This window comes from Manacus candei, unplaced genomic scaffold (assembly GCF_025592945.1).
Source record: "Manacus candei isolate 608988 ecotype Guabito, Panama unplaced genomic scaffold, ASM2559294v1 h1tg000020l, whole genome shotgun sequence".
Lineage (NCBI taxonomy): Eukaryota > Metazoa > Chordata > Aves > Passeriformes > Pipridae > Manacus > Manacus candei.
The window spans coordinates 929,988-953,422 of record NW_026138068.1 but is presented as its reverse complement, the minus strand read 5'-3'; the positions used below and the strand labels follow the sequence as shown (position 1 = coordinate 953,422).

Here is a 23,435-nt window from a genome sequence, read left to right as displayed (position 1 = left end):
TTTTCTAAGCATTGTTCATTTGACATTCTTCACCTCTTTTTTTTCCCCCCGTGTTGGCTTTTATTAGCTTACTTTGGAAAATTAGTGTAACAAAAAATTTTATCTTTCAAAACAGACATGTAAAAGTGCAGCAGTTATGGAAATACAATTGGACAATGAACAGTTTTTATTCCCTCTACCTCACCACACTCCGCACAGCAAAGCAGTAATTACAGGAATCTACTTCTGGTTTAAGCTCTACAGTAAGATCTTTCCAAATTTAAGGCCAGCAACCAACCCTTCATTATGCTTAATAGGTAGACATAAAATGTAATTGTATCACAATCTCCCAGCGCACGTTCCCAGTTCTGAGGCTCACACGTGTCTGGCTCAACAAAGAGATTTTTTATCTGTTCTTTTCTGTAACGGAAATACTGCAGCACCATTGGCATCGGCCACTCGAGGAAAACTACACCAAACACGAGAGGATCGGGATAATTATCTGGAGTAAGACTTCACTGTGTTGTTAAAACCTCACATTTCCAAAGTGGTGTTTGTTGGTCCACAGTAGTCAGACTTCTGAGCCCCACCACAGCCCAGCACTCGGATACACCAGTGGGAGCCCTGGCAGAGCCGGGACTGGAGCCACCTGCCCTGGGAGCACTGTGATCCCAGGCAGAGCCAGGAGCCCGGAGCACCAGGAGCCCTGGCAAAGCCTGGAGCCCAGAGCACCAGGAGCCCTTCTGCCTTTCCTATTTGCACCTCAGCTAAACTAAGTAACGTCAGGATGCAGTACACAAACAGCTATAGGACAAACCATTTTACCACATAACATATGACACTACTTTGATGCACAGAGTTTAAAAGCAAAGCTCACTCAGATCACCTGGGCTGCCCCTGAGCTTTCCCCGACACCACCTCGTCCCCCCGCACGTTTTCCAGCCATCGCCCTCACACCCGCCCCCCCAACACAAGGAATTGGCAAATGATGGGGTGAAACTTCCCACTGATGGCTAGTAATAACAACAATAACAACAACAACAATAATAATAATAACCACCAGAATGAAGGAATGTTTTGCTGTTCTCCCTTTTCTGGGGATCTGCCTATTTCAAAGTACTTCATATGAGCTTTGAATAATAGTAATAATAATAACCACCAGAATGAAGGAATGTTTTGCTATTCTCCCTTTTTCTGGGATCTGCCTATTTCAACAGAGTTCATATGAGATTTGAATTGCACTTGAGACAGCCCTGGTTTTCCCTCTGCCTCCAGAACGACAGCGTGGTAGGGAGAGCACGGGGAGCCGGGCTGCTCGCAGTTTCTCCCAGCACAAAAAGAACAGCATGTGCCTATATTTAGAGGTAGAGAAGGGAACTACAGGATCAAGGAAAAAAATAAATAAGTCATACTGATTTTATCTTCAAAAAAAAGCACTTGTGTTTTTGGTTTGTTTAAATCAAAAAAGTGCTGCAAGCATTTGACCCTACATCCAGCAACAATAAAATCTGTTCCATCATTAAATACCAGCTGCTTTGCACTTTGAATAATAATACTATTTTTTAAGGGTTTCAGAATTATTGTCTCATAGATTGTGGTAACTTTTATTATGATTATTAGGGAATTCCTTTTTTTTTTTTCAGAATACAAACAATAGGCCCATTTATTATCTTCTTGCTTTTAAAACTGTATTTGGTATGAAATTTTGGGCTACTCTTCAGACTAGGCAAAAAAAGTTTTTCAGCCTAACATTTGGCACCAATAAAAATTTGATCTCAGTCAGATCAAAAATACCTGTTACATTAGATACAAACAGATACCTGGCTGCCTGACAGGTCTAAGGGACACTCTCTTTCTAGCAGTATCACCTCAGTACCACTCCAGGTGTAAGTCACATCAGGGTGCTGTGACCTACTGGGCAGCTCAAACCTGAGGTCTGCGTCCTCCTCTCCCATTCCCCAGGGAGAGGGGAAGAGAAGCCTCCCTTGGTGATCCATCCACAGGCATCGGGAGGAGGTGAAAACCCACCTTTTGGGTCTCTTTTCCTGTTGCTCAGACAGAAATGTATTTAGAAATTCACTCACACACAGATCAGAAGTGTCATAACTGGGGTTATGGAGGAGAAATGCTGTCCCAGATTGGGCACTATGGCCACATCGTCCCCACCGCTGGACGAAGAAGGAATCCACGCAGAAATGAGATCACCAGCTGGGACGAGACTGTCAGCCCTTCGTTCCTGCCCACACACACTGTCCAAACCCTGCACGTCCCATCCCAGCACCCTTCGGCCCCAGCATCCCGGCCTTTGCTGGGTACCCAAGTGCTGAGACTTATCCCCAGGGTCCCTTCAGTTCCACCATGTGCCTCACCAGCATCCTCTGCCCAAGCCCCGGTGGCACTGCGCCGTGTTCCGGCGGTGAACCGGCAGCTGCCTGGCCCGACAACGTCTGTTTTATTTCATTTGGACTGTAAATCTTTAGCAGTGGGAACGTCTCCCAGGTTTCCAAAGCACCGTGGCAATTTATGGTGCAATAAGCATGATCTTAAATAATAAAAATAATCATAGAGTGGGACCTGAATACGGACTCCACCGCGCTCTAAATCACACGTAAACCCCAATCTCCGTAAGTACAATGGTAATGCCTTGACCGACTGTGCCACCTAGTCAGGAGCTGGAACACTGGGTGGACACTCCCTCTCCGCCTGTTTCCACCAGCCAGACAGTCAGAGCCTCACCTCCAGCGCTGGATGGGAGGGAAGGCTCAGCCCCGTTCCCCAGGGATCCGACACTGCTTGCAACAATGATGCACAGCTGTGCCTCAGACACCCTCATCCACAGCATCCTCTGCCTCCTCTGACTGCTCTCACCCAGAACCAAAAGGCTTTTTAAATGCCTTTATAGGGGAATATTATACCCAGCCCCTGTGCAAAAAAAAATAGTGGAAGATTTTTCTAGGAAAAAGATCCTAAAATTCTGACCAGATAATAACTCCAGCCCAGCCTTCATTTCCTATGTTAATAGATCAATTTACATCTTTCTAGCAAAATGGTTTCAGGCTACATTAAAAAAAAGAAAGTCATACCTTTCTTCTTAAACTGCACTTTGGGAGAGGATTAAGGAGGAAGGAAGGATATGACTTTTTCCAGGGCTTTCTAGTGTATTGGCTTCACAGAGCAAATTAATATTCTTCATTTTAAATCAGGAGTACATTCTTAATTAGGATATGAAATGTTTAAAAATTTTCTTCACTTTACAAACGGCTGCTTTTTCAATTAACTGTGCTTCCCCAGCCTCAGGATGATCTTTCTATTAGCAATAGAATGCTTTCTAATATTTTGTGAATACTAATTCACAAAATTAATTAAATGCAGACTTAACTCTGAAAATATATATTTTACCACCAAAAAACCTACTGTCTTCCAACCACTGATCAATCACAGGCATTTCTGGGATCAAACCTAAAGGACCAGCATTCAGTACTGAAGGTAGGAGACTCAAAACGAAAAAATAGGTTCCTCATTTTGCTTTTAAAATGCTCCAAACAGAAAGAGGGATTAAAAAAAGATAAATATCCCAAAGTTCACACAAACTGGCTGCGGGAGTGGGGCCGTGGCGCGTCCCTTGCAGTCAGAGCTAGCGGAGCCCTTCTGAGCTCTCACACGTTGTCTGTGTTTAAACTCAAACAAACTGTATTTATTTTGATGTAAAAAATCTATCAAAGCAGCACTTAAACGCAACCACATTTCTGCTTACCAAACCAAAAAAAGCTTTTTCAGACAAATGTTAAAAGCTAATAAAAATGTAGATGGCCCAGTGTCATGCTTGGTGGTGTTATGTTAAAACACTGAACAGACACAGATTTGCCGGAATTGAAAACAAACAGGCAGAAGCTGCCCCACAGCAGGGTCCCAGCAGCACCTTATCCTGCAGCTGAGACATGGCTTCTTCCCGGGAGCTCCTTCCTGGGAGCTGCCCATGATGGACACACACGTGCATCCCAGGCAGCGGTGCCATCGCCCGAGCAGAGGGGCAAGACAAAACTCGGCAAAACGTTATTTCCTAATGGCCAGCATGGATCAGGCCCAATCCTATGGGAGAAGGATGTGCACTAGGTGTGAGTCAGTTGTCTCAAAAAGACAGAAGTCCAGAGCACAAACACTCCTACGACAACGCCTGCACTGCTACGAAAAATAACCCAAGTACGGGACAGAAACACAGAACAGCAGTGACCACATATTTTTGCATCCATACGGATAAAAAGCGCAACACTAAGAGAACACATTTCTAGGCCATCAAATTTTACAACTTATTACATCAACTAAGGAAAATGCATTCCCCACATTCACATGCTTTTGTCATTTGCCAGGAGATGAGCAGAACATGAGGGCTTGAAGGAGAGGGCATTATGGGGGAGATGAGAAGAAGGGGTGCTGAGGAGGGGAGCAGCAAAGCAATATCATCTAAGATGTTCTCTTTGAAGTATTAAGAAAGTCAGCTTGTAAAAATTAATGGATTAGACCTCCAGCTGTTCAATTCTCAGCTTTAAATTTAGAAGGTATTTGACTTTGGAACACTGGCACATAATCCATAAAATATATTTAAATTTGTAAAAAAAACCCTGAACCCTTTGTATTAAAAGGTCACTGTTAAGTCATAATGTTTTAACTGCAGCAACACAAAAGTGTCTGGCAAAGGAAAAGCAGCAAGTTACAAAGAATATCAGTATTTTTACATAAGCCAGTCATCTAATCACTGTGTGCAAACTGGGTCTATCTACAGAACAGCAACAATTCAGAATTACATTTTAAAAGCTGAGAAATCTAACCAAGATCAGGAAGTCAGGGCACACCTTGAATTTCCTGGAAGATTCCACAGCTTCACCTATTTAATTTCCATGAGCATCCCCGTGTCCCTCACCAAAGAGCTGGTGCACGGCCAGCCATGTTCTGAACAGCCGTCACTAACGGAGGCTCCTGTTTAAAAACACCCCTCGAGAAACGAAACAAGAATAATTTTGTATTTAAAAACAAACAACGCGCCAATCTCAAACGTGTATTAATCTTAAACAAACCTTAAGCACGTATTTAGAGGTGCAAACATTGTTCTTTTCGAGGGTGTAGGTTTTCCAATGGGAGAGCTGGACTGGCTGGACAGAGAGGTGGCCGGAGCCGCGGTGGCCAGGCGGGTACAGCGCCTGACGCCCACCATCCGCACCGCCGGCACCCGACGGGCTCCGGCCCGGAATGTGCAAAGGACAATCTATTTTATACTAGAGATAGAACAGGGTATGGTCCTCTGCCTACAGTTTGACTGGTCTCTCTCAATGTGCTCGAGAAATTATGTCATTAAACTGTTTCTGATATTTCAGGAAATTTAGCGTTAACAAAGCGTACGTGTTAGGCCACCTGAAGATTCATTTTAGAACTGGCTCTGCACTTTCTGTGGAGACTCTCCTCACACTTGCATTTAATAGAAATACATGAGAAACCACAGACTGAAAATGTACAGTAATTTGTCTAGTACTAAAATTTTATATGGCCACATAAAGGCATTTTACTATACCAAAACCTCTCCCTGGTACAGAACGCTGCCGAGGCTGGGAGTCAGCTGGTACAAATAAAAGCAGCCTGTATAGGTTTAGGTTAGACTTTTGTTTTGATGCCTTATCCTTTGTTCTATACAAGTAACAACAAACTGTAACTGTAGGCATTGCTAAAACATTTTTTTTTAGCAAAAAATTATTTGCAGTTCTACGCTCGAGCATTCCACTAGGTCATTGGTAAAAATACAGGTATTGCACCTTAAAAATTAAGAGCAGACATGGTAATAAATCACAGATCAGAATAAATCTATGCTGTCATCCAAGCTCATATATAAATACTAAGTCTAATTCATTTCCTTTTACATTATACGTAAAGATCTGAAGCACGTTCACACAAAACACCAATTTCAAGAAACATCTCTCCAAAAGTCTGTTTCACACACATCCTCACACCAAGTGTGTACAAAACAACCCCGTTAAAACTCACCTTGCAACTGAATGGGCCATCTGAAAATAACAGACTTTGGGGCAAGAAAGCACCATGATGCAAACCAAATCTGTGATCTGCATTAATTCAAACACAGCCAGCCTGTCCACTGAAATGAGAACAGGTAAATCTAGAGATCAAAAATTAATAGCCAGCCAGACAGGTGGATGCAAAGTCAAACAGTGGCCACGGTTGTTATTGAAATGCCAATAAATTCACAAACTTCCTGCATTAAATATCTTAGTGCATCACAGCAAGAGCAAATACTATTGAAAATTCTGTCCTTTAGCTTCTCTAATATTTACCATAAAGGTCTACAAACACTCCGCTGCAGAATGTTTATAAAACAAAGGAAAACATTTCTAAACAGGACCATTTTCTAGTAGAAAATATTAAAAATTAGTCAGTCAAGGTAAACAATGGAGAATTTCTGTCATTCACATGAGGCCAAGCAGGGGCAACCCTCCCAATTAATTTTTTTTTTTAACAGGTCAGAAGAGTTTAAAGGATTATATTAAACCCAAATCTAATGCACACCAAACTCTCTCCAGGATAAGCAGCGGGAGTGTTCCTCCCTCATATCAATCTGCTCGCTAATCCAGATCATTTATTAAAGATGTGGATTTTGTATCTGTGGAGTTCATCGTGTAGCTTCTTGACAAAGGCACTGGCTTCTTTTTTCCCACTAAATTGTTAAGTTTCAGCAGCCCCATCAGGCAAACAAAGCAGCATCAGGAATCACAACCCCCGTCGCTGCAAAGGGCGCTGGGCTTCGCCGCTGAACTCGTTTCCACCACAGCACTCACTCCAGCACAGCCGCTCCACAGCACATCGCTCGCAGGGAGGGCTCAGTGTCTGAAAAACCTCACGAGAGGTCTGACAAACTCGGTCCCGCTAAACAAACCCAGTCCCTTGGTAAAGCCTCTAAAAGAACTCAGCAGTATTTAAAATAAAGCATGCAGCAGAACACGCTGGGAAGGGAAGGAAAACAAAGGCTCCCGGCCGCATCTGGACCAAATTTGACCTTTGTTAATGTATTTGCAGCAATTCACAGATGTTACCCACTGCTCCGGCAAGAGGGCTGGCCTGCTGCTCATTCCAGTGACAGGTTTGGTGTAACAATGAAATATTAACAAAAACTCACAGCTGAAGGCTAAGGGTGCTGCATGGCACGTGCCCATCAGCCCGCATCGACGAGCCCAACGGCCACCAAGCAGCAGAATATATTCCCATTTTTTCCAATCAATGCCGGTTCTAGGTACATACTGACATCTTCACCTGACATCTGCAGTATGGTTCCTTCAAAATTTCAATTAAAAACTAAAAACTAAACCCCCCCAGCACTTAATTACTGAGTTTCTAGAGAATACTAATACACATTTCACTGAAATGGAAATTGTTCTGGTTCAGTCAAATCAGGCAAAGCAAAACCCCATTAAGCTGGTCTCAGGTTTTTAAGTGAATTTGATCTGGTTATTGTTTGTCAGCTAGAGCTGTGGTGTTGGAAGTCAAGACCACTCCTCTAGACTCAGTGTTATTATCTCTCACTCCCAGCTCGAGCTGCTCGGTAGAGGAAAACGTGAAATTCTAGAAAGTATTTTGGGGGGAAAAAAACAAGCCAAAACTACCAGCCACTTCATGTTGGCACAAGAAATGATGCATCAGAGAAAACACAGAAAACACACTTCAGGGCAGAGCAATGTCCAGTCAGCACTACTAATGCTACATTCCGAAATGCAACGTGAACACAAGCACAGAGCTCACGGCAGGCCAGCACCCAGTGCCAGAGGTGTCACACCTCACAGGGGCTCCAGCAGCACAGGTGTCTGCTCCCAGGGACCTCCAGACTCACAGCTCACACAACTGCCAGAGATCAGCAAATGATTTTAATACCATTATGAGAAAAAAGGTGAGCTACGAGGAATCTGAGCAGCCATTAAAACAACTCAAGTTGTTTCCCCCATAATCCCGGCATTAACAGACTATTTGAGAAGTCTGTTAGTCTGTCAGTCCCTATACTGCTTGTTCTGGGGAGCCTGACCCTTCCTCTATGGCCGGCAGCAAAGCTGGACCCTCAGCCCTGGCTCTGGCTGAGTGGCAGGCAGCAGACACGGCACCCAGCACTCCCCTGAGGGGAACCTGCCCCCAACACCCACTGCCCCTTCCTCCCATGCCTGGCTCCTGAGGAGCCGCCCTGCCAATTGCAGCAGTGCCACAATGGGAATAAATCCCTGACCGCCCACCCTCGCACGGCAGGGGTCATTCAGAAGCCCCCGACAATGCCTGCACTCAGGAGGGCCCTGGGTCCCACTCTGCTCTCACTGACACTGCCCAGCCCCAAAACGGTGCCCACTCCCCAGAGCAGCATTCCGCACGCCGAGGAACTGCCTGGATTCGGAGGAGCGCTGTATGGAGCCCGCACGCCGGGGAGCTGCTGGAACAAACACCACGGTGCAAATCCCAGCCGACTGAGAAGATTTAAAACCTCAGTCCCTGGCTAAAGAAAACCTTTTCTTAAACACAGTTTTGAACACTCAGGGGTATGGCAATCTACAGTTAAATTATTTTTACTAACCAAGGAGAACAGAGTGTTTTGTCTCACCTATTGTATCTTTATCACTTCCAACAGTAGTTAAAGTAAATTCTCCGCGGGTCTGTATGAATTTCCTCATCCGAGGAACCAGCCCATTCAAATCCCTCAAGTGACTAAAGCGTGAACCAACCCGAGTGTCTCTTTGCATTGTTGTGGAACTGGTTTGGTATTTTATGTTAAGCCTCCGAAATACTAAAACATATCCTTATATAGGAACACTGATTAAATGGTTTTCCTTCCAAGTGATGAACTGTTTTAACAGCAACATTGTGGTTATCGCAACCAGAAAGCAATTACTTCTTTCACTAGCTGTTACTAAGAATAGCGGTGATCAAAGTGACTGGAGGAGTGCTGTTAAAGACGCTGCAGAAGCATCGCTCCGTATGACACACACACACAAAATATAGATCATTTTAAACCAAATTACACTTTTAATAAATGTGCTGTTCAGAATTAAATCACTGCTCAGGAATTTTTTTTTTTATCCACGAAATCAAGACCTATGGAATAAGTTACTCTTTAAAATCTATTTCTAACCACAGCACAGTGTGAGATCTGTGTATCTGTGCGTGTGTGTGAAAGTGCATACGTAAGGGGGTGCGTGTGGTGTGAGAGAACATATATATGTGCTTGCGCCTGCCAAGGTAGAAGTGACAGGAACTGTGATTTGTGCTAACTAGCTATTGATCCAGTCAGATCTAGATGTTGTGTACAAGAAACAATAAAAGAGAAGGGGCCAGGAAGGATGCTGTGTGCAACTCCATTTAAAAATGGAAAAGAAGGGCCCCAAACAAACCAATTTATGTCCTTGCCTGGGTGAAGCATGGAGAATGCTGATGGGCTTCCTCGGGTCTGCCGTGCATGCTAAACACTTCGCTCGAAATGAGAGTCTCCTGCGCTGGGCATTAAACATGAACAAAGAGACAAACCGTGGGGGCTAGGATTCACGCTTCAGAAAGCCAAAGCTGCAAAGCCAACCAGAACCGGCGTAGGAAACGGCCCAGTTTCCAAACCAGCTCCCCTCTGATTTCCCCAACACCTTTCTTAGCAAAATTACTGAACGTGGAGGACTGTAAGAAGTCAGTCTGTACCACCAGAGGTAATGAAAACAATTTTAAACTACACTGCAGTACCAACACATCAACTTCCCTAGGCACAAATTATGAGTTTATATTGTGTAAACTGCACATATGTACTTCTAGCACACCAAAACCCGCCCGCTTGCCCTCAGAAAGCTGGTACAGCACGTGCACCCATTGTAACATTCACACACAGAGCCAGGCAGTTTGCAAAACAGGGATTTGATAAGATAAAATAGATACCAATTGAATCTATAATCATCTTTATCTTAAATATCTTTTATAATAAGAGGGCTTTCAAATAAAATATTTTTTTCCTGAGACTGGGGAATTATGATGCTCTTTGGACACAGGGAAAGATCAAAAATGACAACTAATGTCGAAATAAAACATCTGTTAACTAAGCAAGTTTTACACTAGCAGACCCAGAGCCTTATTTTAAATTGCCTTCCAATTAAAGGAAAAAAATCTGTTACAAACGGTTCAGTTCAGTATTCACACTGCTGTGGGCTCCAAACGCAAGCAGGGGACACCTGGACTCAGAGGGGCAGCACTGCCACCAAACGCGTTTTTGCATTTTCGCGGTTTAGGAAAACCTCAGTCACGCTTTGGGGAAAGTGGCTGGAAGGCTCGGCTGGCACCAGGCTCTGCAGGAGCCCCTTCCTCAGCACCCCGGGCTGTGGTCCCCGTCCACAGCATCCCAGGCCCAGGAGTTCACTGGGGAGCCCCTTTGCTCAGCACCCCCACTTGGCCACTCCCCAGGAGGCGCTGACAGCAGAGATGGCACAGGGCAGTCATCACCCAGGGTCAGTCCGGCAGCAAGTGCTTTGTCCCTGCCACTGGACCCCCTCCCAGAGCCACCCAGCACCCTGCAACCCCAGCCCAGAGGAAGAAGGCGTCTGGCACCCACCAAGGTCCCCACCAAGGGTGGAGTGGGTGTGGAGACAGCGTGCACCCAGCATACCGGGGCCACAACCCCACCATATCCCCCTCCCTGAGCAGCCCACCATCCTCCCTACCCCTGCACCAGCACAAATGTGGGACAACCGATACCTTCTTTGCTGGGGTTCGAGGGCTTGGGCTTCTCCCAGGGTGCCATGGACTTGTCCTCCTCCTGCCCTTCCATCAGGGCCTTCTCACCAGGCAGGTACCAGGTGGAGTTGTGCTCCGCCATCAGGGAGTCCAGGTCAATGGTGCTCATGGTGCCCTTGACACCCTCCGAGCAGCAGCTGCCCAGGTCGCTGTCCCCATTCTGCCCCGCGCACTCTCCCTTCTTGCTCTTCAGCCCCAAGGGCTGGTCTTCCGAGATGCTGAACTGCTGCCGCTGGAGCTGGATCTGTGCCTGCAGGATCTCCAGGGGGTGGATCTCATCCTGGGCCGAGGTGCTCGTGGGGGTCCGCACCTGCTCCATGCTCGGCGTGCCAGGGTGGGCGCCCGCCGTGGTGCTGAGCCCGTAGCTGTCGGGGGTCGAGGTAGATGTACTGAGGAGGCCAAGGGCCAGGGGCTTCTGTCCGTTGAGAAGTGCGTGCTCCCCACGGGGCAGCTTGGGTGAGCCACCCAACAGCGGGCTGCGGGTGGGCTTGGAGGCAGCATTGTCAGAGCTGGAGGACACCTCATCCTCGTTGCCATAGCTGGTGCTGACCTCGTCAGGAAAGTCCACGTGCGGGGAGCTGCCGTCTGACTTGGTCACGCTCTGGATTCCACTGTCCAGGGAAGACATCAGGTCAGGCTGCTCCGCCAGCAGCAGTTCACTGCCCTTGCCCCAGGAGGGTGAGGTCAGGGGCTTGTCATGGGGGGTGCCCCCACCGCGCTCAGCGCCCGCAGCCCCCGGTGGGCCCCCCGTCGTCACCGGCACCGCCGGCTGCCCCGGGCTGACACCGGCCCCACCGCCCTCTGTGGCCGAGAATTTCTCAAAGAACGTGCCGGGGCTGACGTGCCCACTGTCCCGTTTCCGGCGACCCCGACCCCGCCCGCCACCCGCCTTCCCCTCGCCACTGGCCACCGGCTCCAGAGCGTAGCCGGGCGAGAGGCTGCTCTCTGCGGGCAGCAGTGGGGCACTGCCCGCTGCCTTGCCCGTGCCACCTCCACTCGCTGGTGGCCCTGCTGGGAAGTAGTCCGGGGCGGCAGGTGGCGGGTCAGGCTCGGCCTGGCTGAGCTTGCGCTTGGCCTCGGCCGGGCTCTTCTTGTTGAAGGTGACGTTGAGGTTGGGAGCGCCCAGGCTCGCGATCATGTTCTGGCAGGCAGTGGAGAGGGCAGCCAGGCAGCTCTGCCCGAAGACGTTGTCCTTGCTGGCTGCCTTGCTGAAGGAGCCCAGCGAGAGAGCACCCAGCTTGCTGGCGGCAGGCCGAGGCGGGGGTGGCGGGGGGAACTCGGGTGGGGGTGGCGGGTAAGCGCCCGGCGAGGCGCTGAGGGCAGGTGCAGCCCCATGGGCCGCCGGCTGCCGCGCCGCCGCAGCGAAGGGGAAGCTGGGCTGGGCAGCGAAGTCGGTGGGGCCGCGGCGCTCAGTGGGGGCACTGGGCAGTGCCACGCCACCGCCCGGCGACTGCAGCTGTGAGAGGCCACCCATGGTGGGTGCAAAGGGTGGGTGGACGCCGGGTGACGGCAGGGCCTGCGCCGGCCCCTCACCTGCCATCCGCAGGGGCTCCTGCAGCCCCAGCCCACCGGTGCCCGGCCGGAAAAGCACAGCGGGGCCGCCCGGCTGCAGGCCCAGCTCGTGGGGGGCCGCCTCAGCCGGCAGCCCTGGCGCTGCCAAGCGCCTCGGCAGCAGCTCCCCAGGCGGTGGTGGCCCCGCGAACCAGGCGCTGTCGGGGGCCATGTGCGGCGCCGGCGGGTCGAAGCTGCGGCCACCACCGGCCTCCCGCTCGAAGGCGGGCGGGGGCAGGCTGCCGGGCGGGCCCACCTCACCGTGGTGCCCCAGCTGCTGCAGGCTGGGCGGCCGCAGGCGCTGCTGGCTGCGCGAGGCCATCTGCTTCATCACCAGGGCCGCGTTCTGGCGCTGCGCCAGGGCAGGGTGCTCGGGGCCGCCGTGTGGCAGCGGGCCCCCAAAGGCCTCGGGCGCTGGCGGGGTGAACTCGCCCGGCAGGCCAGGATAGGCCGTCGGGGACAGGTGGCTCTCCATGGCCGGGCCGTGCATGCCACCGCCCCAGGAGGCACAGCGCTCGACGCCGGGGGTGCTGGGGAAGTCGAACCGCGGCCTCTTGGCGACGCTCACATAGGGGGCATCGAAGTGCTGCAGTCTTTGATTTGGTGGCTGTTGCGGAGGAGGGTGCTGCATATTAAACATGGGGTCGGTGTAGGGATGCATATTCCTGTTCTCCAGTCTGTGAATAGGGTATTCAAACTGTGCATGCTGGTTCTGCATTATGGGCCCATTGTCCTGCAGGTTGGGGTTGGGAGTGTTGGCTTCTGTTTGCTGTTGCCTAGGGATGGCTGGCGGGCAGGAGTTCTGTCTGGCCAGCAAGCCCGGCGGCTGCTGCGGCGGTTGCGGTGGTGGTGGCTGCTGCTGCTGCTGCATCAGCGGGTGCCTGGCGCTGGCCCCCGGCTCCAGGCTGGCCGACATCTTCCGCGCCCCCCCGAAGCGCTCGAAGAAGACGCCGTGCTGCTGCGGCGGGTGCGCCTTGGCCACAGCCATGCCCGGCGCCCGGGGCAGGGCGGGCGCTCCCGCGAAGCTGCCGCCCGCCGGCACCTGCCGCCCGCCGGCGTAGTGCGGCAGCTGGCCCTCGGGCTCCGACGGGGAGAAGACGGGCAGTTCGAAGTGGCCGGCGGGGCCGTCGCCGGGGTAATTGTATTCCAGCGAGTCCACGCCGCCCTGCGCCGGCAGCCGCCGCGGCTCCAGGCCGTGGGGCTCGGAGGAGCCGGCCGCCGGCAGCCCGTGGAAGGAGGCGGCGCGGTTGGGGGACTGGTCGAGGGGCAGGCAGGGTGCCGGCACGGCGTGGCTGGCGGCGCCAGCGCCGTGGTGCTGGAACTCGGGCAGGGTCCCGGGGCGCTGCTGCCCGAAGCCCTCGCCGCTCTGGCCCTCGGCCATGTGCTCGTAGCCGTCGGCGAACGCCGTCTGCCCGCCCAACGCGCCGCTGTAGCCCAGGAGCCGCCCGCCGTGCACGCAGGAGGCGCCGGGGTCGGGCCCGAAGCCGCCGCCGAAGTGCGGGGGGTGCTGGTGCGGGTGGGGGGCGCCGCCGGAGCCGCCGTGTGACTGCTGCCCGCCGAAGAAGCCGTGCACCGGCGGCTGCATGCCGCCGCCGTGCAGCTCGGCGGGGCCGCGGCCCGGGAAGCCGTAGGCGTCCCCGGCAAGGCTCATGTTCATGCCCAGGAGGGGCGGCTCGCCCAGCGCGCCCAGGGCCGGGTCCGCCGCCGCCGCCGCTGGGCCGCCGCCGGGGAAGGCCGGCGCCTTGAAGTGCGCGCTCATACTCAGTCCGGGCTGGCCGAAGCCCCGCTCCGCCTGCCCGCTGCTCCGGCCGCTGCTCTGCGGCTCGAACTGCTCCAGCCCGAACATCCTGCGCGGCTCCTCAGCAGGGCATGGCCGCTCCGCGCCACTCCGCCGTCCCGCTGCCCGCCGCTCCCCGCCGCTCCGCTCCGCGCCGCTCGGCCGCCCCCGCTCACATCCTGCCGCGCCGCCGGCACCGGCCGCCCGCCCGCGCTCACCCCGCCGCTCGCCGCTCGCTGCTGCCCGAGAGCCGACGGGGCGGCGCGCCGCCGCTCACAGGCTCCGGCGCCCGGGAGCTGCGCGCCGCATCGCTGGCCGGCCGTGCGCTCCCGCGGCTCGCAGCGCTCCGGCGGCGGCGGGGCCGGGGCGCGGGGCCGGGCGGGCGCTGGTAGGGCTGCGCCGCGCTCCCCGCGCGCTGCCGCGCTCTCACCCGGCGCTGGAGGAGCAGCAACAAGTTTTGCATTTCAGCGATGAATTTCAGCCATCGGGGCTGCGCCAATGAGCGCCGCGGCCCGGGGCGGGGCTGCCGTTAAGGTGGCTCCGCCGCCGGCCCCGCGCCCCGCCCGCCCTGCACCGCCCCGCGCAGCTCCCCGTGCCCGGGGCTGCTGCTGCCGTGGCGCGCGGACCGCGGGCAGCCGGGGAACCGCGCGGAGCGCCGGGGTCCTGGAGCGGGGTCCTGGAGCGGGACGGGGAGCACCGGAGCTGGGACCGAGCGGCGGGAGTGGGGAGGCGCTGCCAGTGCCGCGCTCCCACCGCCCGCACTGCCCTCCCGGGCAGCCGGGACGAAACCCGCCCGGCAGCCCCGAGCCGGGAGCAGGAGCGGCCCTGCCAGCCCCGAGCCGGGCACCGCCTGGAGCCGCGCAGGGAGCGGGCACTGCGGCAGCGGGGGGGTCACAGCCCGGTTCCCTCGGAGGGACAAACACCCGCAGGCCCGGGGGGTCACAGACCGCGGGCGGGACGCGGCGCTTCAGGTGCTCGCGGCTGCACATGTCGATAGCTTAAAGAAATAGTAATGGAAATTGCTCCCACCAAAAAAAATGAGATCTATAAATAAGCGGCCGAGGAGTGTTTGTATATAGCAGGAGAGTTTTAACGGGATTTTTTTTCTGCAGGATCAGGATGCTGCGCTGTGATTAAATATTGATTTTGTGTAATTAGTTTTCATGTGAACTATCCTCCTTGCTGATGGCCTGGAGATTTCAGAACTGGCGAAGAAATGGAATTGGACGTGGAAATTATTACTTAGCGAAGTGACAAGGGGGGGGGTAGTGCGCGGGACTCGGGCTGCGGGGCCGGCACCGGGGTGGAGAATAAAGCACGCGCGGCCCGGCCGTGGCACAAAGGAACGAAGGAGACGTCTCGCCCGTCGCTACGGGGACGGTGGCCACGGAGAGAAGGAGAAAGTGAGGAAAGGAGGGAGCCGACGGGGCTCCGCACCCAGACCGCGCACCCACGGCGGCTCCGAGCAGGGGCGGCCCCGCGCCCGGGGCTCCCTCTGCGCCTGCGTGCGCGCCGTCGGAGCGGCTCTTCCGAACGGGCACAGCGCCCTCTGCCGCCCGCCCGGCCCCGGCCGCGCCCGCCGGGCAGAGCCCCGCTCCGTGCGCCCGGTCCGCGCCCGGGTCCGCGCCCCCGGTCCGCGCCCCCGGTCCGTGCCCCCGGTCCGCCCAGACGGCAGGCAGAGAGTCCCCGCTCCGCCCCGCGCTCCGTGCTCCCGGTCCGCCCCCGCCGGGCAGAGCCGCGGTCCGCCCCGACGGCGAGCCGAGTGCCGCGCGTTCCTTCCGCGGAAGGACAGGGACGGGGGCGGGGGGCGTCTCGGGTCGGCGGAGACGCCGGGGGCGGCTGCCCCGATTCCTCTCGGAGCACGGGCGCCGCACCCTCCAGGGCCGCCGCAGGCTCGCTGGAGAGAGAAATCCCGATGGTTTGTCCACCCATGGCTTGGCCCAGCTTCCCCAGCACCACTCCTTCTGTGGACTTCAGTGGGAGCCAGGCCGTGTCTATAACTGGACAGTGGCAAATATGGATATAATTTCAGCCTAAATATTCTGACAGTGAAAGCAATGAGTTGCTTGGAATGGCGAAGTCCGACACCCGCTACAGAGTTCTGCCAGCTTGCATGTGGGAAGGCGACTGAGCCCCTGTTTCTAACCTGGGATGTGCTCTGGGCTAAAGCTCGCCCTGGGGCTGCCAACGTGCCCCGCAGCTCCCGCTGTCCCACTGTCGGGTCCCCTGCGTCACAAAGGGCCCCAGTCCCCAGCCAAGGAGAAGGGAAGCCTCTCGATTGTAGTGAGCAGTGAAAAGTGTATTTTATAAAACGTATTTTTACTTTCAGTCTTTGGGTTTTGGTCATCTTCGGGGAAGCAGGGAAAGGCATTATTTAAATAGTTGTAGCTGCAGGGGATTATTTTCTAAATTAACAATAGTAATTGTGCCTGCCAAATCCAAAGTTGAGGGGATTCATTTATTTCAACTCTCAAGACAATAGCACAATTTTAGGTTTCATATTGCAAGCTCTGAAAACCAAATGGTGGGGCTGATGTTTTTAAAAAAATAATTCAAACAACATCAATTCATCAGACTTTAATCCAGCTCTTTCCACTGTGTCAGTTTAACTTGCACTGAGAAAAGTTGCTGCTCAGCAAAAAAAGAAAAAAATTCCTTTTTAACAAAATGAATGCATCATACATAAAACATCACGGACCATACAATTAGTAAGCAAATGTAAGAGTTCAGCTCAGTTCATAATTATTCAGCAAACCTATTCAGAATGATTTTTTTTTCCCTGCAGCAATCAACTGTGTGGGCTCATTACCACTGAGAATCCAACGAAGAAACCACCACAGAAACTGCACAAAATAAGCCCATATGCTCGAGACACTTTAGCCCAGCCAGCCCTTAGCAAGAGCCTCTTAAACCCTGCCATGGAGCAAAACCAAGCTCAGTTCTCTGTGGTGTTTGCACTCCCAGCTCTCTAAAGGTGCCCTGTCCTTAGTGCAGCTTCAGGTACATTGGTTGCAGCTGCTCCTCGTCCTCTGTGGTGCCACCTGCAACCACACCAACACCACCGGGTCCCCACAGCACCAGGTATGGGACCTGTCGCTGGAGCAGGGGCTCCCAACAGCCACTTTGCAAAGGAGCTGATGGGCTTCTCTTGGCAGGGATTTCTGCAGAGATATTAAGTGAACGGAATTGGAATATTTTGAAGGAGAGGTTTCCAACTCTGGCGGGAAAGTTTTCAGCATTTCTGCCTGGAACAGTTCAGGGAAACCATTACAGCTCCTCTCTCTCCAAACTGCAGTGAAGGTGGTGGCAGGACTGATGCAGGAGGCAAACATGTAAAATTATTAGATGAGCCTGCGAGTGCAGCAAGCACGGAGCCGGTTCTCAAGGGAAGGCATCACTCCAGAGGGGATGGTGTCTGTCAGTGTGCACCTGCTTTAGCTCCCAAGAACAGAAGGAAGACCTGCTGTGGGCAAAGGGCTGTGACACGTGTGCCTCCTGGGCTCCCAGGGGTTTGCTCCCAGCACAGTCATACGGCTGAGCTGGGAGGCACCGGGCATTGTGCTAAAAGGCGACGGGTAGGGACTTCCAGGGATCCGACCTCTGTCACTCCTTGTCTTTCCCTGCTTGAGTGTCTGAAAGTGACTGGTTTGTAATTGAGATTAAAGACAATTTCGTCTGTGAAACCTGATTTGCGTTCAGTTTTTGAGAAGTTCACCTTGCCAGTGTAAAGATTTTATGCTTAGTTTTGCCAACAATGTTCTTTCTGCAAAGTTTGAACCAAACTCCTTCAGACACTTGCCTGCTTCCCATTTTAAAAAATGCATAACTGAGTAATCAGGGTTAAGGGACTAAAACCATCACAGTCACTTCCTACAGGGATCTAGAGCATTTTGGTAACTCAGCCCTTTACAAGAATTTTCCTGTATGGTTGTTTTGCGAGGTTGGTCACCTGGTTTAGTTTCTTTACACCACTGCAACCTGTAGCTGTGTATCTTTCCTGTTTCGATTTCAGGTCTCTTAGTATGGATTGTGATATTTTCACAATATCAGTAGGCTTTTCCATTCCTGCAAAGAGCTTTTTTCACTAATTAAGTACATTGGGTCCTATTCGTGCCACTTAGGTGGAAATTTTGCAGCACATGGGACACTTTGGTGTACACGTTGAACACATTTAAACTTTTCTAACTTCAATGACTGAAAAACAGGGTAGTGCTAAAATCATCCAACACTGAGATTGTACATTGGTAAAAACACAGGAAACCCTAAAGCATTTTTTCCCATTCATGATAACTGCACAGCAGTGCACTGCTTTGGGCTTTTATTTTTCCCCTTCAAATTCCCATCTCAAAAACACACACCGTAGGATCATACATTTCACTGGGGAGGGGAAAGAAAAAATAAGAAATTTTATGTACACAGCACAACAGAATTAGTTTGGTTACAGGAACAGTAAAAGTTTTATGTTTCCTAAAATAGCTCAGTGAAGCATAAAGAAAAAATAGCACCTCTCTGTACCACTAATCGGTGTTTAACTCTTCTCGGTGTTTTATGGTGGAGTTTGTATGACCAACTTTGTTCTGCTGTTTTCTTAAAATTGAACCAGGTGGGAATTTATGTAAGCGTGGTGGACCAGGAACGATCTTTGAGCATGTGGAAAGTCTGGCTCACTGTGGGTGATGCCAGCAAACCACCAAAGTTAATTCATTTTTCATCATCTTATAAATTGAACTACTGTGAAAGTAGAGAGCCAGAGGCTATTTTATAAAGTCCTGATGACTTAATTTCCCCTAAGCATTAGCTTCATGAGAGCACTTGCCTTGGTGCTTCCTTTCTCCATCCTGCCATCCCGTGGGACTTCACACTCTGTGGTCCCATCCTCCCCCTCCCTCACCAGCAGGACAGCGCCTGCCTGCCCTAGCAGAGCAGGATGGTGCTGGAGCTGCTGGATGCAGGTTTGGAGGTCACTGGTTCGCAGGAAGTCACCCAGCAGGGACCAGGTTGGTCTCTCCTGGAGAAGCTCCCCCAGAGCTGCGTGTCTGAGCTTCCCCCATGTCCCACTGTCTCCTGCCGCCCATCCCCTTCCTGCCCTCAGGGCTGGGGGACACGGTGGTTCCTGGGGCTCTGACCCGGCTGGACAGCACACTGCACATCCTGGGGTGAGAGGGATGCTTGAGACCGCAGGGCCCACTACTCTAAGCCACCAGGCAAATAAAGCTGCTCCTGTGTTTATTATTTATTGTGTTGGTCCACAAGATTTAACAGTATGACGTGTGTTCCTGAGCCATTGCTGAACCTTGGCTCGCAGTCCTGACTTTTCCAATTTAAACCAAAGTGCCCCTGCCCACACACTGTGGTGAAGTGGCATCCCAAGGCAGCAAGCACTGGGTCAGGCAACATGATTTCACCCACCCCATGTAAGGCATTATTTGCTTTCCAGCAGGAACTACTCGGGCACTACTCGCTGGTCTGCACCTCCCGGCAGCCTCCCCCAAATCTCCCATCTCCCCGCCGGAGGCACAAAGGGTTAACGACCTCCTGCTGTCCATAACCATCATCGCGGCTCCTCAGCATCCCTACAAAGGGCCTGATTTAATCCTGGTTGCAGACGACTCACATTGTACTCGCAGCCTCGGAGCGATGTCGGGCGATCAGGTTTCCAGCTAATATCCAAGGCACAGCCCAAGCACTGAGCGGGGAACAAAGGCGTCTTTGTTACTGAAAAAAAAAATCCCCTGAAGATATTAGCAGTGCAGTAGAGTTCAAACTGTTAAATGATTCAAATATTATTTAATGAATACATTTGAAATGAGGTCTTACAACCCAGAACACTTTTTAGATCATCATTTACAAAGAGCCGCCTCTTCGTTTACTTCTCTATGAAGTTGCTGCTTTCAGATTTCAATTATGGTCATTTTGCTTCCAGCCTTTTTCAGGGACTTCCCTTGTTGTCGTAGCTGGGTTCTTTTTGTGGTACATTTTAGCTGGTGACTACTGGGTCTTTCAAAGTCCTGATAATCACGTTCCCTTAATTTACCTTGGACTGAATATCTGTGAGAAACAAGGGAGACAGAGACTCTTGCAAAAGGAGCAACAGTATTAGGTGCTGTTCTAGAGGGTGCTAAACCCAAGCTTATGAAACTAGGAAATCTGTTAAATTAGCATATCGAGATTTTAGCTGGGATTGGAGAAGCTCTACAAAATTCAGATTGAGCAAATACCTCAAATTTCTTGTGTGTCTTGGATATGCAATGCTAAACCAGAAAGCCATGTAAATTCAGAGAGAAAAGTTAAAGAATCGAGGTAGGTGGCATTCTGGAAAGAAACATGTCTCCAACCTGAGGAAATAAAATTTTAAAATTAAATTAGACCTTTCCGCACTTACAGCAGTGAGGAATCCAAGGCTGTTCTGAAGCATGGATGGCAGATACTGGCCCTAAGGGGTAACAGCAGCACAGCCAGGGCTGAGCCGGTGCCTGCTGAGAGGTTTTGAAAAAACACAGCATATCTAGCAAAAGTGGGGTAAAGAACACCAAAACAGTGACTACAAGAAAAAGTATCGGTCCAAGTACCAGCAAAAAAAGGCACAACACAGTGGCAGAAATACCTCCAGACTCTCAGCAGGTGCATTGCAAAGCAAACCACAGCCCCTCACACCAGTGAGCGTCCCAGCTCTACTGCCAGGGGCTGGGACCTCAAACAGCCACTGCTGTGGAGACACAGGATCCCTGCACTGGACTATCAGGATTTCACTCAAGTCACATGCAGGTGATGCCTCAGGTGGAAGTCATTGAAACTCTGCCTCCAAAATCTGGGTTTGACACATTACCATTATAATCTTTTAAACTATTTCAAGTGCCAGAACTTTGTTTATGGTAGAATTTGCACACTGAATTTTGCCCAGAGCAGGTAATGAGGAGCAGAGGCTCCCAAAAATAAAATGTCCTCAGTGGCCAAACACCCCAGTGACAGGGACAGCAGCTATCAGTCTCTGGATAATCTCTGCTTGATTGACAATTAAATGCTGCTGATTAAAACCCATTTTCCACATCAATTCAAGCAAGTAGAAAGTCTTTCACACAAAGTTACAAAACTACAAAGGAAATATTTTCCTGATGTCCTATCAAGATATAATTCAATGGAGAAGACTCTTTTGAATTTCTGAACTGAATAAAAACCTCAGCCACAGCCCCAAGCTTCAGATTTGCCATAAAACCACAGCACTGCACTTGTAAGTACATGATGCAGCTCCTAAACATGGCTGAATCGACTGAGGTTTGGAAATGCAGAGTAAGTTGTCTTATGGGACATTTTGAGATTGCTCAGAGAACACTTGGAAAGGCCCTAGGGTGGAAAAATCCTGACACACCCAAAATCTTGACAGATTTTTTTCTGACATTTCTCAGTCTACAGATAAAGGCAAAAGACAGAAAACATTCCTCTTTCATTTCAATAATTAAAAATCCTCCAGAAAAAAAGCAAACTCCTAACAAGTCCCTTTTAGACCACACTTGTGTGCAGTCAAGTGATGGATTTCAAAGGTTGCTGCTGGAATATGGTTCACAGCAGTCTATTGCAGTGAGTAAGTATCACGTTTACATATCCATTATGACAAAACTACGTTGCACTTCCATTGCTTCCTGTTGGTTTGCCATCTGGAAGCTAAAGAAGCTGGTAGTAAAGAAAGGATTCAGTTCTGCATTTACCAAAGGAGCTGTACAAGTCTCCATTTGCAGCAGGTGATTGCACAACCTGAGCAGGCAGAACCCCAGAGTGGAGCTGGCCCATCCCAGAGGGCAGGGCTGTGCTGAGCAGAGAGCAGGAATGGGACCAGCCAGGAGGGACACCCAGACCCCCATCAGCACCCCAGTGGCCGTGGGAGGCACCTCCCACCTGCAGCCCCCTCCTGCTGCCTCATCCCACCTCTGCCAGCCCAGCCTGTTACGGTGGCAGTTCAGGAACATCGAGGTTCCAGGCATGTGCAATGCTCAGCTGGAACTCCCAAACCAAACCCAGCCCCAGAGCAGCCACGAGTGGCCTTTGGGCACTCCCACCCCGCTGCACAGCTCAGGGACCCCAGACACCAGCTCGGGAACAACCTGTGAGTGCCAATGCCTGAGAGAAGAGACGGAGCATTTTATGATCAAATTTATTTAATTAAATTTCATTGCCTGCTTTACCGTGAGTCGCACCAGAGACTGCCAAAGGAAACTAAACATTGTACATTCACTACAAGGTTCTCTCAAATTTTCACAACTAGTCCAAATCCATGGAAGTCACAGGGTCCCTTTCCCACCAGCTGTGTTACAACACATTAACGACGGTGGGACACGAACTCCAGCACCGAGGAGATCTGAGCCCTTGGGTTCCAGGTGTGCAGCCCTCTGGGGAACGTGCACTTCACATCCATGACCTGTGTGTGTGTGTGCCGTGTCTCTGTGTGTATTTACCAATCCCACCTCCTGGTGGTACAGGACAAATAACCACTTAACTGCTAACCCAGAAAGGAACAAAACCACGTTTCTCTGTGGGACCTGGAGGGTGGGCGGGTGCGATGGCGCAGGCGAAGCAGCAGCCCCGGGCAGGCGTGGCAGTGCTGGCACGTGCAGCACCAGGACAAGGTGCATGGCCCACCTGGCCCACCCTGCCAGAGCAGGAACGTTTCATCACTGAGAGTAACAGAAATCAGATCCCTCCTTTTGTGAGCAAAGCAGGTCCAAAATGGTTCCAATGCACCTGGCTGTGTGTCAGAATACGAGGATGGGAGTGCACGCAAGGCTTGCCCTGCTGACGACGCCGGGAGGAAACCAGGCATTAACAGAACTTTACCTAACTAGTGCTTTTAAAATACTTCGTCTCCAATCCAGCAAGCATTTGGATAATATCCCTCTGTTATATGCTGTGAATAGTTCCTTAAACACGCTGAAGACCTTCTCCCTATGGAGTTTGCTACAGGAGGGATGTGTCACTCCAGGGGCTCTTGTGCATCAGCCCCACACAAACAGCATGGAAACACATCAGGGCTACGACTGAAACTTTCATCATATCTGAAAGTCTACATCTCCCAAAGTGTATTTTCAACATGAAAAGAGCTAAAATCACACTTATATTCCATTGCTGTATGTGAAATCCAGACCATTTGCATGGCTTCCAAAGGGAAGCTCTGGAAAACAGTCACTGCCCAGGCAGGAGTGCTCCTGGAGAGAAGGGCTGTCTCCCTCCTCACTGCCTGGCCTGAGATACACTGGAAATGCTCTACTGGTATTGTCAGAGTACTTGTCTAAAAAGCAGCTTCTGGAAAATTCCAAGTTGCAATTACTTTATAAATCACAAGCCA

General features: G+C 51.6%; 1 protein-coding gene and 1 long non-coding RNA gene across 4 annotated transcripts in view; both read right to left on the bottom strand.

The window, feature by feature from the left end:
* Positions 1-14,583, bottom strand: part of MN1 (MN1 proto-oncogene, transcriptional regulator) — an 86,137-nt gene extending 71,554 nt beyond the window's left edge. For all 3 annotated transcript variants that reach the window (XM_051785545.1, XM_051785543.1, XM_051785544.1), the window contains exon 1: positions 10,735-14,583. In XM_051785545.1, coding sequence (XP_051641505.1) covers positions 10,735-14,170 — 3,436 coding nt within the window. In that variant the 5' untranslated portion in view covers positions 14,171-14,583. The remainder of the gene's footprint in view (positions 1-10,734) is intronic.
* A 5,298-nt stretch (positions 14,584-19,881) lies between these two features.
* On the bottom strand, positions 19,882-21,667 carry LOC127470280 (uncharacterized). The gene is made up of 3 exons (XR_007904255.1): positions 21,590-21,667; positions 20,320-20,436; positions 19,882-20,149 (listed from the first exon to the last, which is right to left on the bottom strand). It is a non-coding gene; the product is annotated as an uncharacterized LOC127470280 (long non-coding RNA).
* Between the last annotated feature and the right edge of the window lie 1,768 nt (positions 21,668-23,435).